Genomic DNA, 13,322 nt, shown 5'->3' on the forward strand with positions numbered 1-13,322 from the left:
GGTCATACTTGCAGCTTGCTGTTAAAGCCTGCAAACTCCACTACCCCGCAAATCCTTAACCATCCTAAAGGCTATCCGCGTATCCGATCACATATGTTTTACAACACAAGCCTTCTTGCAAATATCTCGGTCTATCCACGACTCGAAGCTCTTTTCATCTTCTGCACAATTTACACCATGGGAGACGACAAATATGATAGAAATGCCCTGGTCAATCGGAAATTACCTCAGATGCAGCTAGCAAAAGGCTTGAGCAATTCAACACCTCCCCCAATTGATAATGAACAAAAGTCATCAAGCTTGAATCCTGCTATCAATAGATTTGCCGTTAAAGGAAATGCAATCTGTATTGCCCCCCCCCCCCCAAATCATCATAGACAGCACTGATAATGATCCAACCTAGTCACAGGAGGAGCAGGCACCCTAGCTTTACAAGGAGCTCGTGCCCTTCTCGAACACGGCCTCAGTGGATTAGCCCTTTATGATATCAATCCAAAAGAAGATCACCCTGGCATATCCGCCCTGAGGGCAGATTTTCCTAGTGCCAAGATCCTATTAAAACAAGTTGATGTCACAAACGTGGAAACTTTGAATCAAGCTACCCATGAGACAGCCTCGACCTTAGGAAGTATTGATATATTGTGCTGTTATGCAGGTGTTGTGGGATGTGTGCATGCACTCGAGATAAGTGTTGAGGAGTGGAGACGCACTTTGGAGATTAATACCACCGGGGCATTTCTATGTGCACAAGCTGTTGCCAAGTATGTTTCTTTGCTGGCTCTGAATCAGTAATACTAATTTTGAATCTAGAAAAATGGTTGATCAAGGAACCGGGGGTGCAATTGTGTTCATTGCATGTTCGTCTTCAGAAGTCCAAAATGGTCAACTAACAATTGAGTGTACGCTGACAACTATTTCTAGCTATATCTGGCCATACCGTTAACTATCCTCAACCTCAAATTGCCTACAATGTCTCCAAATCTTCTTTACTTCATATGAAATCATGTCTTGCAGCTGAGTGGTCTCGATATGGTATCCGTACGAATACTATTTCTCCTGGTTATATGGATACTATTCTCAATGAAGGTGATGGATTAGAAGAAGCAAGGAATATTTGGACTTCCAGAAATCCGATCGGTAGGATGGGGAATGTTGAAGAATTAAGTGGAGCTTTGGTGCTTTTGTGTAGTGGAGCCGGAAGTTATATTACTGGAGCTGATTTGGTTGTTGATGGTAAGTTTTATGGTCATGATGGGACATCCGTGGAAGATATACTGATTGATTGTTAGGAGGTCAAACTGTTTTTTGAATGATTAGAAGGATTCTGGAAGGCCACAACGAGGGGGAAGTGTAGTGACATGGTCTTCAACAATTAGGTCATTAAGTATTCTTTCAGATATCTATCGAATATCATATTGTCATTTCTATGGCCCTAAGAATTGAAATTTTGAATTGTGCAGTGTAGGTTACCTCTTGTAGTAGAGTCGATTCCTCTGCGCGATTACTATCTTTCCAGATTTGTTTCTAGTGTCATAATCGCCGCTTGGGGTTGATCTGGCAGTCTTTTTAACGATTATTTCCTCGATAGTTGGATTTATTTGCAAAATGAACTGACATTCCTTCACTTGGGGAGATATAGATAGAATCATTTGCCAAAGGTTTTGAGTATCTTTTTTTTTTTTTTTTTTTTTTTTTTTTTTTTTTCTTCAAAGAATCGCTCTGTTTTCACATATTGATAGGAGTATTAAATTCTAGGTTGAGGTGTATGAGGATCTAGAATGTTTGGTCATACATTCTTGATTCAATTATGATGGTATAAGATGCCAAAGAAATAAATGAAAAAGAAAAGCAGTAATTCACTCAAGTTGTTTGATATTTGATCCTTTATTAAAGTCAGTAAAACCAAATTCCTGAATGTTTAAGTCGTCACCCCCCCTCAATGGCCAGATATCTCATCTATCCCCGTCGAAACCATTCATCATCTTCGATCTGTGGACTTGATTGACGCGCCAATACCTACTTCATGGGGAACCCACGAACGTCAAAAGTAGTCCAATCGTTGACAAAATTTCAAGAATCTCAAGAAATTCCAACTCGCATTTATAAGTTGGTGATTGGGAATCCCACTACCTCTGGCAGGTCATACTTCATCATCCCCTATCCCCGCAAACTCTGTGCTAAACCATTGTGGATTCTGACCACCAGACGCTCTTCGCAAACCGCCGCCCTAAAAATAAAAAAAATAAAAACCAACTACTGGGGCTCATATTGGCGATTGGACAATTGGTAGAGACAAAAAAGTATACATGACGATGATGAAACTCTTGCCGTGGTCACTCCGTTCGAAGTTATACCAGGCTTCAAGCACAACCATGACAGGCGAACGGGCAAAGTGAAGACCCAAGCGAAAATCCAAGAAAGACGCGAAGAGATTAATATTGCACAGTCTGCTTTGCAAGATTCATGAAGAAAGCAACGTGTGGGAAGACTACAGTATAGATTTGGGGGTTTCTCAAGTCTGCCTTTTTCCCCTTCATCACTTTCAGTCCAACACTAGCGGATAAATCTCCGTGACGACGACGAGTAACTCCAAATAATCCGGTCTATTGGATATCACTCAGTTCTCCAGCACATATTCCATGTTGGCGATCTTCTCCATCACTAGTTTGAGTCTTGAGGATAGAGCCTACCGTATATATATATATATATATATATATCTATCGGCCTATCATTTTTGCTACGAAGCTGTCAGCAGTGGTCGCAATGGGTGGCTTGGGTAGTACGGCTGGATATGGATACCTGTGGGCATATCTAGGTAGGTGGCTTGGGGGATGAAAAAAAAGCTATATCTACCTAGGTATTAATCAATGAGTGGCTATGAGTATTAATATTTCATTTTTATAAATTGATTAAATAGAGTGTATGTAGTATTGATAGTGTTTCATAGGTAAGCTTTATTCGTTTAGGATTTTATCTCATTATAATAAAAAATCACCAACTATTAATTTCAGTTTCAGAAATAATTTCATTGATTTTTGAATGTAAAATATATATATATATATATATTGTAAATCTATAGATATCTATAAAAACTTGTAAATATAAATAGGTATTTTGAATTACTTATAATAATTAAGTATTTGAGTAAGTTATCTGATTGGCTACTTATTAATATAATAATAGCTTGAGTATGGGTTTTGGAAAATTAATACGAAATTCATTCATTGCGATTATTAGCTGTTAGTCGTGAGATAAAAGATATTTGTAGATGTATAAATGTCACAATGAAATACCAAGAGCTATCTTATAATTTGATACTTATTTCATTATTATTCGCTAGCCTTACAAATTATTTATACATCAACAACTTAGAAACCCATTCGAATCGATTTTTTAAATAATATAAAGTTATATTTGTTAACAATATAGATTTAAATAAACATTTATCAAATGTAAATGTTATTCAATAATTTATATTGATATTCAAATTAAATAAAAAAAATAAAGTGATTTGTTGAATATTGATATTAAGTTATAAAATGTCAGGAGTAATTCACTTTCCTATTAATTCATAAAAGCATGAAGTATTCTAAATACTTTTGAAATAGTAAATCTATTATATATACTCAATCAGATAATCGCTTTTTAATACTCACTTTTGTTTTGTATAAATCTATTCAATATATATTAATCAAAAAGTAATTAGCAATTTCATAAATATAAGAATTCTATAAATATAGAATATTAAAAATACAATAATTGTAATTAAATTAATCATCGAAATTGAATTCAAAACACAAAATACAATTATTCTTATTCAAATTTATACAAATAAGAATTTCAGAATAAGATATTCTTATATTTAAAATATAATATTAGAAGTGATTCACTTTCTTATTGATTTATAAAAGCGTAGAGTATTTTAGATACTTTTGAAATAGTAGATCTATTATATATATTTAATCAGGTGATTGTTTCTTGATATTCATTTCCGTTTTGTATGAATCTATTCAGTATGTGTCAATCAAAAAAGAGCTAGCAATTTTATAAATATAGGAATTCTATAAACATAGAATACTAGAAATATAATAATTGTAATTGAATTCATCATCAAAGTTAAATTCAAAACATAATTATCCTCACTCAGATTTATACGAAGAAGAATTTTAAAATAAGATATTTTTGTATTTCAAATACAATATCAAAAATAATTCACTTTCTTATTAATTTATAAAAGTATAAAGTATTCTAAATACTTCTGAAATAGTGAATCTACTATATATATTCAATCAAATGATCGCTCCCTGATATAAAAAGCTATAAAATATGAATTTATAAATTTTGAAAATTTATATAATAATCTTGTTAATAAGCTTTATCAAATCTATAATATAACTTTTATCAACATTTAATAACATTTGTTATATTTGTTACTTTATATTTTGTAGATTTACAAAACTTAGGTTAAATTATTAATCAATAAATTACTTTGTTAATAAATTGAAAAAACGATTTGAATGAGCTTTTATTAAGGTTCATTAGTTCACCAGTCATTACTGATGAGCTCTACTTACAGCTTACAGCTTACTGCTTACATAATGCGGGGTCATGCTTGCTATGTAATTTGACACCTGCTCTTTGTTCTCAATGATCACAAAATAATCCGCGTCACAAATCCTGAGCTTAACAAATTTGAGTCACAGAGTTAAATATGGAGACAAGATGGCGACGAAGAAAGGGTATTGTCAGAGAGTTTAAAGTCGATATTGCAAAATGGCATCAATGCTGGTGTTCCAGGTGTCTCCGCTGCGATAGCTACGTCTAAAGGCATTATTATATGGCGGGATTCTGCTGGTTTTGCGGCCCTAGAAAAGACCACCCTGATCAATGACTCGACTATATTTGGAATCGGGAGTATCACCAAAGTATTCGTGGCGGTTATCATCCTCCAACTCATCGACGAAAGTCAACTCAATGTGTCAGACAAAATCAGTGAACATTTGGACCAGAATGATTTAGATGGCATTGGTAATGCGAACGATGCAACAATTGGCCGCGGGTGTCGAAAGTTGGGGAGAGGATCCAAACTGGATCATGGAAGCAAGGGGTAAAAAACTGGATCCCAAAACAATCTGGGGCAAGAAAGATGCATTGAAGTATGTTAGAAGACCATCTAAGCTTGAAACTGGTCGTTTCTCTTATTCCAACACAAATCACACTCTTTTGGGGTTGATAATTGAAAAAAATTACCAGTCACTCAGCAGAGAGCGAGATCCGTCGAAGAATACTCGATCCTTTGAATTTAATGGATACATTTCTGGAAGGGTTCGAAGAGGTGGGACTACGAAAGAAGAATATACCACATAGATATCATTATTCTACAGACACATTTCGCAACACAGCAGGAGTCTGCCCAGCGTTTTCCGAGTATATATGAATGAGACAAGATCTCATCAACGCAACTGAGTCAAACCTATCAGTAGAATGGGCAGCCGGTGGAATGATCTCCTCAACTTGTGCCCTTCTCAAGTTTGCAATTTCTCTTCGGGATGGAAAGTTGCTTAGTCCCTCATCATTGCATCTTCTCACAATGTGGCAGCCGGCTAGAAAATCAACAGAAATTGGCCATGGAATCTTCAGATTTGAACATCCCACTACACACAAAAATTGGCTTGGACATAATGGAAGCGTACTCGGATTCACCGGATCTCTTTGGTGGAATGAGGAACTCGATTGCGCTGTAGGTGTTCTTGCGAATGTGGGAACGATGCATGCTGGAAAAGTTTCATCGAGTGCGCCTCAAATAGTCTTCGAATCCGAGTTTCTAGAGATAGCCATGAAGTTGACTAATATTGCTGTGAAAGATGAATAACTATCAATTTAGAGGATAGTGCTATCTTTACAAATGTTGTAATAGTCTCGAAGTTTTCGGTCAGTTCCTAGAATTTTAAGTCGCTCAAAAATATTGACTCCGACGCCCCTTCATGCATCACCCTAGGAGAGAAGCAGATTGAGGCCAGATTTTCTTTTGAGCCGCGTATTGGTAAAGGTAGGGGTCAGAATGTTGAGTTCACTAGTTTTGAGAACGGCTCACGTCTCTTCATAGTGATGTTTAATCTTAATAATCGACCAGATTGATCCACTTCTTTCTCTTATGTTAATATCCATCTTTTCTGTTATGGAGAGGGGTGACTATCAATGTAACAGCATATGCAGGATTAGAAATCGAAAGTGGAAGCTGCTACTTGCAAGCTGTTACTTGGAAAGGTATATAATCAACAGGAAGTTCCACTTGACGATCTGTATATTTGAAGGTTGAGCTTCACGTCGTGAAGGGATTGTTATTCTACATGGAGCAGATTTGAATCCGCCCAAGTTTCCAAGAGAAATGGTTGGTTGCGAGTAATACACCTAAATTAGTGTTGGGTGTTGACCGCTGGTTTAACGAACAAAATTGCCATTTCCCAGATCTCGGCTCTCCAAGTGGAGCGGAAACCAAGATCAAGGCAATCTGCACACGCTTATCGATTTCTACCTACTCCACGATGCGTCACATCTGTAATTGAAGTATGCCAGTGGTATGCCAGTGGCGTCGGGCTACAACCGTGGAGCCGAGGTAAGCGGGATTGCCTGGCACACTCATATTCCCCGCCCCCCACTATCCCCCAAAGGTAATGTTCTCCGGGGTTACATTCGTACCCACACGAGACACGAGTGATATGCGGAGCGTTGTCCCAGATTTTAGGTGGAGCGGAACTAACGCTCAATAGAGTCCAGGTATCTTATCGTGGTGAGCGAGGTGAGCCCTTGTCGAGCAAGCCAACTCCCAGTGAGCTGGCTACCTCTTATCATAAACTCGGATTTTGATCAAGTAAGTGCCTTACTCATTGCCCAGGACACATGTGCATCTCTCTCACACGCATCGTATCATGCATCGCGACTATTGAATTGCCCTCATATCTCGTACTCGTATCCAGGACTTGGATGGCCAAGAGCCCATCATGGCGTGAACGTTTGTCTGCATCGTTGAAAAAAGCTTTACACCTTCCCGTTAGAGTACGCGTTAAAAAAGCTTAGCTTCAAAGACCTTTGAAACCTGCGCATTACAGCTGTTCAATTGCGAGCCCCATTTATTTGCCGGTTCGGACTCCGACGCTTACACCTTATAGCTCATAGCGTATCTCTTCTCTCCATGCTCCGGCCACAACAACAACTTAAAGGGTCATGTGGTTGTCCTCCGCTGGCGTCCCCGCTCGATTGATTGGAGATCCATAAAAGAACCCGCAAGGTGGAATGATTTTGCACGCCTTTTCTCCATGTTTCCGATCGGTGGCAAGCCCTTTTGATCGTCGGTTGCTTCTCCGCACGAGGCAAAGACTCTTCGTGTTGGAGAGGAAGTGACGCTGTCCACGTATGTCCACACGCGCGTTTGTGAGAATTCCCTGTGCAAATCGCCCGTTTTGCGCCTCAACTTTCCAATCATTTCTTGCAGCATCTCGAGCACACCGCATTGAGTATTGTTTGCAAGGCGCGAGAATGGAACGGAACGGCGAGAGTGACTGAGGAAAGAAAGCGGAGTTACGATGGTGGAGCCCCGGGGTGGAGCGCGGGGAAGTTTTACACAACAGGTTAGCGCCGTTGGGGAAACCTAATTTGACAGTACGGGGTGCGGGGGGCAAATTCTCAACGAGGGATAGCTTCTTCCAACAATCAACCAATTTCAATTCGCGCGCATGGAACTTCACGCAAACTCAATTCTTTCCAATTGGCTCTGGCTTGCATCACCGTCGAAGCCTCATGTACAAAAATAGAGAAGCTCCTGGGGGCGGGGCGGACCCGGAAGGTAGAGTAGTCCCATGCTGAAGCGATTTTACCACCAATAAGCATCTTTCCGGACATGCAAAGATCAACAGGATATAATGTCCCGATGCCCCCAATGTACCCAGGTACCTTTTCATCCTCTCTGTGACAATACTCAATTGATCCTGTCAACAGCCATTGTTGATACAAGATAGGAAAGCTCTACCGTGCTCTTTCCGCACCTGAATTGAAGCTTCCGAGCTTCCGAGCTTCCGTTCATCTCGTTGAGCTTTGGCAAGATACTCTGCAGAGACGAAACAACATTACAGAACATCATTCAAGATGGCGACGACTGGAGCGGATGTGCACGGCGAGAAGGCCGATATTGAAAGCTTGAAGGCCCACAACCACGAACATGCTGAAGTGCTAGCTGATAAGGATGTTATGAACGATGCTTTCGAGGGGGAAACTCGAGAGCACGAGATGGGCATGTGGGAGGCTGCCAAACAACATCCCATGGCTTGCTTTTGGGCATTTACCTTTTGTTTCACCATTGTGAGTCCCCAACGATTATAGCAATACCTCGCAGAATCTCTTCTAATCCAACCTAGGTGATGGAATCGTTCGACATGTTCTTGAATGGCAATTTTGTTGCACTAGGGTTTTTCCAAAAGACTTACGGTGTCCAACAATCTGATGGATCATTCGCCGTAGAAACAAAATGGCAAAGTGCACTCTTTCAGGCAGGTCAATGCGGTGCCTTCGTTGGTGTCTTCTTGGCTGGCCCTGTTACCAACCGTCTTGGATACCGTTGGACTACAATTATTGGCTTGATCATGATGAATGCCACAATTTTCATCTCTTTCTTCGTAAGTAGCGTGTTTCTTCTCGATGTCTGTAATACTCAATGGCTAATGATGACTACAATCTAGGCCGATTCTCTCGCCGTACTTACAATCGGTCAAGCATTCGAAGGTGTTCCTTGGGGATTTTTTATCGCAAATGCTCCAGCGTATGCAAGTGAAGTCGTTCCTCTCTCACTTCGAGGTGCATGTACTGCTACTCTTCAAATGTCTTGGTCTATTGGCAGTATAATTGTCGCTGCTGCCACATATGGTTACAACAAAAAGAATAGTTCATGGGCCTGGAGGGCGCCTCTTGCTTTGCAATGGCTTTTCCCCGTAAGTATTTCGTTCCAGACTCTAAAGATGTAAAGGCTCATTCGTATAGACTCCACTCTTGATCCTTATCTTCTTCGCCCCAGAATCGCCTTGGTGGTTGATACGACGAGGTCGCAAGGAAGAAGCTCTTCGATCCATTACGCGTCTTGGTAATAAATCTGAAGGTTATGCTGAAGGTCAAATTGCCATGATGGAGCGCACCGTTGAGATTGAAAAGAAATTAGGAGGAGACCCAACTCTTCTTGACCTCTTCAGAGGTACTGATTTGAGACGAACAACTATCACTTGCTTGATGTACGCATCACAAAATTTTGCTGGAAATCTTATTGCGAATCAAGCTACCTTTTTCTTCGAGCGTAAGTGAACCTCTTCTCTTTGAAACATGAAATCGTGATTGGCTAATTTTAATAATGTGTTCAGAAGCCGGAATCTCCCCAGACTTTTCTTTCAAACTTAATTTGATTAACTCATGCCTTCAATTGGTTGCCAATGTATTTTCGTGGCCTCTCACCGCCAGATTCGGTCGTCGAACAATCTACCTTTGGGGTACAGCAACCAACGTCACTCTCCTCTTCATTCTTGGTATCTGCGCCTCCATTCCACAGAATAGCCAGACCAACTACGCTCAAGCATGCTTGGGAATAATTATTTCGTTCGTCTTCGCCGGAACTCTCGGTCCAATTTCGTACAGCATTATTGCCGAAACATCCTCTGTCCGCCTTCGTGCTTTGAGCACCGGTGTTGGTCGTGCTGCCTACTACGTTGCAGAAATTCCTATGATTTATCTTGCCTCACAAATGCTTAACTCAACCGGATGGAATCTTGCAGGAAAGTGCGGATTTGTTTGGGGTAGCACCGCTGTTGTCTGCTGGGTCATGGCCTACTTCTTCCTTCCCGAGCTCAAAAATCGCTCTTACCGCGAAACCGACATTCTTTTCAACCGAAAGATTTCTGCAAGGAAATTCAAGTCGACTGTCATTAGTGTTACGGATAACGACTAAGGTGGTGTTGGTACAAGATTAAAAGAGTAATATACCTTGTAATTAGAAATGGGTGGGATTCGTAATTCATGTCTTGCCTCCCAAGTAGTAGTCAAGAGCATCACTATAGAATATAGAAATTAGATAGAACATAGAAACGAAATATAGAGCACGTATCATTCTTAATTGGTAATCTTTGAAGATATCTGGATATGAGCATATTTCAATTTCTTTTCCTGGAGCTCTACCTATCAGAGCTCCACTACTTCATTGCTCATGAAATCAAACCGGCCCTGATTAGTATCGGGATACTGGCAATGCCGGGATATCTTCTTTCTTGTGTTGTCGCGTCGTCTCGGGCATGTTATGTTACCTAATGTATAAAGATCTTGTACACATTTACTAGGTAAATGTTTATAAGGAGAGTCTCCATCTCAAGATACAAAGATGAAAGTCCACCTTATTTGAAAATATTCTACGTCGAGTTCAGCAATCTGCTTAATATCGAAAGTTTCGCTCCAACGCTTTGTCTCAGATTCAACGAAGTTTATATTGAATCTTACATAGAATGAAGATTGCTTAGTAGTGGCTATGAAGATGAACATTCTGTCAATTTTCAGGAAACAATCTCTCCAATCTGAGATGTAGTATTGTGAAACAATAAGCATGATACACTGAGAGTCTAATAAAAGTGTAGATGATCTGTCAGCACTAATGCAAGGCATTTTGGTGAGTACGTAAAATAATACCAGCATTTTCAGCTCTGTCGATCAATTCCGTAGAACTTCATTATGTTTCATAATACTGCAATGAGGGTCATTTATGTAGAACTAACAACTAGCAATCCAGGTCAATTAATCAAGACGTTGGAGAAGCGGCTAAAAAGCGGCAAGCGACTATGGCTACAGTCAGCAAGCAAGATCAAAAGGGAGAAAAATATCACAAGTACCTATATCCCCAATCTTCGCCGACTTTCCTTTGGATTTTCATACTTGAGTTTCCTGCTATATACGTAAAAAACCTTCCAAGATGCCCTTATGATTCAGCCAATTGATTATGTTTCAAACGGTACGTTATGCTCAGCTGCTTTGAAGATTAATGCTTCCACGTCATCATATTTTCCTTGTCTGCAGCGGCACATCGCCCTCATCATCGTCAACATATCTTCCAAATAGGATTTTTGCTTATCGATCTCCGGTTTCTTTGGCAGGATGGCTGATTCGAAAAGCTGGATGACGTCTAAGAATTGCCTAAAATATTAAAGCTGAGCTTGGTGAAGCGCTTCATCAATCTTGAAAAGGGTGATTCAAGAACTTGTAGCACCTGAAGACCCTGTAAGTTGATGCATATCTTATCTGTAGCTGTTTGACTTGGCTCATCATTGGAAAGTTTTGATATAATTGAGCTGCTTGGGTATTCATTTTATGTTGATCAAATTTAATGTGTCTTCCTTTGATCAATCCAAATGAGGAAATATGTTGCGCTATACATGTCAGCTCATCAAAGCTATGCCCAAGTTTGAAGTATAAATGCTTGATTAATTCCAATATATCTTTTCCATAAAGTTATTCACAAATCATTATAATCACCTCCTACACAGCTTAGAGAAACAAAAACTCACTTCGAAGAACCAAAAAAAACTGTCAAAATGCTCCTCACAAACATCAACACTGTCGCCATAGCTCTCTGTGCTCTTTTCAGCACATCTTCTGCAACTCAGGTCATTGATATTGTGAAACACTCAACAACAACCTGCGGTGATTCTGGAGGACCAACCAGAAATTATAACTCTGGTGACTGTTATACTTTCTATGATTCCGATCATGCATTGGTGTTGAAGAATATGCCACGAGGCTGCACTCGTAAGTAATTGATAACTTTACATTATTACCAGCATCATGTAATCGTTGACTGACTTTTTTTGATAGTGACTACTTATGCAGCTAAAGGCTGTGCCGGAGTAACCAGCCACTATGGTACAGACCGCCTTAATCAATGTATTTCTTTGCAGGGCAGATGGTCGATGAAGGTAGTTGGCTGTTAAGCTTCTGGCGTGTTTTGGATATAGAAGACTCGTCATGTCATACCGACAGTCTCCTAGACCTGTTGGGAGCTTCACTAGAACATCTTATCTTTGTGTGTCGAAATATGTCATTCATTTCTGGAGGTATTGTCAGAGATTTCAAGAATTTTTCGAGTGTTCAGTGGTTGTTTTCGGTCGTATTACAAGTCACACTCGCTAGCAGTTACGCTTTATAGCAATTACATTCGTTCATTTTACCTATCAACTCATTATTCTTTTGAATATATATACTATTGGTTTGAGATAAATAGAAGTGATGTAGCGCCTATGATGTAGGTGCTAATTTGTCAATGTTATATTCTGTTCAAAAAGCTAGCTATGTATAGGAAAAAGCAATCTTTACATGTGAAGGCTAGTCCTCCTCGCTCAGTGTCTACACACAGTAGCTGAATGACACATTCGTACAATAGAACTTTTATACATCAATCGAGTTTGAAGCATTTAAAAAAAAAGTCAAGTTCTATCGAGTTTGAAGTAGTGATATCAATTACTTTTCATGTTATCTATATAGTGTTGTCTCCCTATAATACAATATTGTTAATAATAGTGAGTATTTAAAAAGCTCTGAAGAATAGTTAGGGTTATTTACTATTACAGTTGTATTTTTAACTACAAAACCTTAAGTTCTAAGACAATATATAAATATATTATTAGTATTATTATAGCCGTAAACGTTCACGCTAATATCCTATCAGATCCTACTCTTATAAGCTTAATCAATATCGCAACGACCTCACACCTCGATCTCATTCGAAATGATCCTCCTGTGTTTGAACTAGTACATGGGAGTACATTTGATCTTTTGAAAAAGGGGTAGCGAATCCAATCGGAACTTTCCCTGTGGTGGCAAAGTTAATAATTTCAATGAAAAGAAATTCAATATAAATCCCTATACAAATTTTTATATATATATTATATTTATAATATATTCAATTTGTTAATAATAATATAATTAATTTATTAATAATAAATAGAATTAATATAGAATGAGATTCATTTAGTATTGACTTTTAATAGAAAAAAAGAAATAATAATTTTGAAAAGTCTTAAAGATTTCAGAATCGATGAATATTAGAGTTTTAGAAAAGATAGATAAAAAGGAAGCGAGTATAAGAATTAAAAGGAGAAGAGGAATGAATATAAGAGTTAGAAGAAGGGAAAGAGTTAGAAGAAGAGGGGGAGGTATTAATCGAAAGCTTAAAAGGGATTATTTATTTTATTTTCAATTTATTTTTCAATTAAAAGCTTTATTATTGTATTATATTATATAGAATGTAT

At 38.7% G+C, this 13,322-nt stretch overlaps 4 protein-coding genes across 4 annotated transcripts; all 4 read left to right on the top strand.

Moving 5' to 3' along the window:
* BCIN_01g01300 (hypothetical protein) lies at positions 1–1,435 on the top strand. The gene is made up of 5 exons (XM_001555536.2): positions 1–346; positions 404–761; positions 811–857; positions 922–1,233; positions 1,290–1,435. Exons 1-5 carry the CDS (start codon positions 94–96, stop codon positions 1,307–1,309), a joined length of 990 nt encoding a protein of 329 aa, XP_001555586.2. The 5' UTR covers positions 1–93; the 3' UTR covers positions 1,310–1,435.
* A 3,231-nt stretch (positions 1,436–4,666) lies between these two features.
* On the top strand, positions 4,667–6,142 carry BCIN_01g01310 (hypothetical protein). The gene has a single exon (XM_024690227.1). It carries the CDS (start codon positions 5,438–5,440, stop codon positions 5,870–5,872), a length of 435 nt encoding a protein of 144 aa, XP_024545995.1. The 5' UTR covers positions 4,667–5,437; the 3' UTR covers positions 5,873–6,142.
* Positions 6,143–7,670: 1,528 nt separating this feature from the next.
* Positions 7,671–10,146, top strand: BCIN_01g01320 (hypothetical protein). The gene is made up of 5 exons (XM_001555539.2): positions 7,671–8,355; positions 8,412–8,669; positions 8,733–8,981; positions 9,031–9,337; positions 9,402–10,146. The coding sequence occupies exons 1-5, from the start codon at positions 8,143–8,145 to the stop codon at positions 9,980–9,982; spliced, it is 1,608 nt and encodes a 535-aa protein (XP_001555589.1). The 5' UTR covers positions 7,671–8,142; the 3' UTR covers positions 9,983–10,146.
* A 726-nt stretch (positions 10,147–10,872) lies between these two features.
* Positions 10,873–12,253, top strand: BCIN_01g01330 (hypothetical protein). The gene is made up of 3 exons (XM_024690228.1): positions 10,873–11,295; positions 11,351–11,823; positions 11,890–12,253. Exons 2-3 carry the CDS (start codon positions 11,610–11,612, stop codon positions 12,003–12,005), a joined length of 330 nt encoding a protein of 109 aa, XP_024545996.1. The 5' UTR covers positions 10,873–11,295; positions 11,351–11,609; the 3' UTR covers positions 12,006–12,253.
* The last annotated feature ends 1,069 nt before the right edge of the window (positions 12,254–13,322 follow it).

This window comes from Botrytis cinerea, chromosome 1 (genome assembly GCF_000143535.2).
Source record: "Botrytis cinerea B05.10 chromosome 1, complete sequence".
Lineage (NCBI taxonomy): Eukaryota > Fungi > Ascomycota > Leotiomycetes > Helotiales > Sclerotiniaceae > Botrytis > Botrytis cinerea.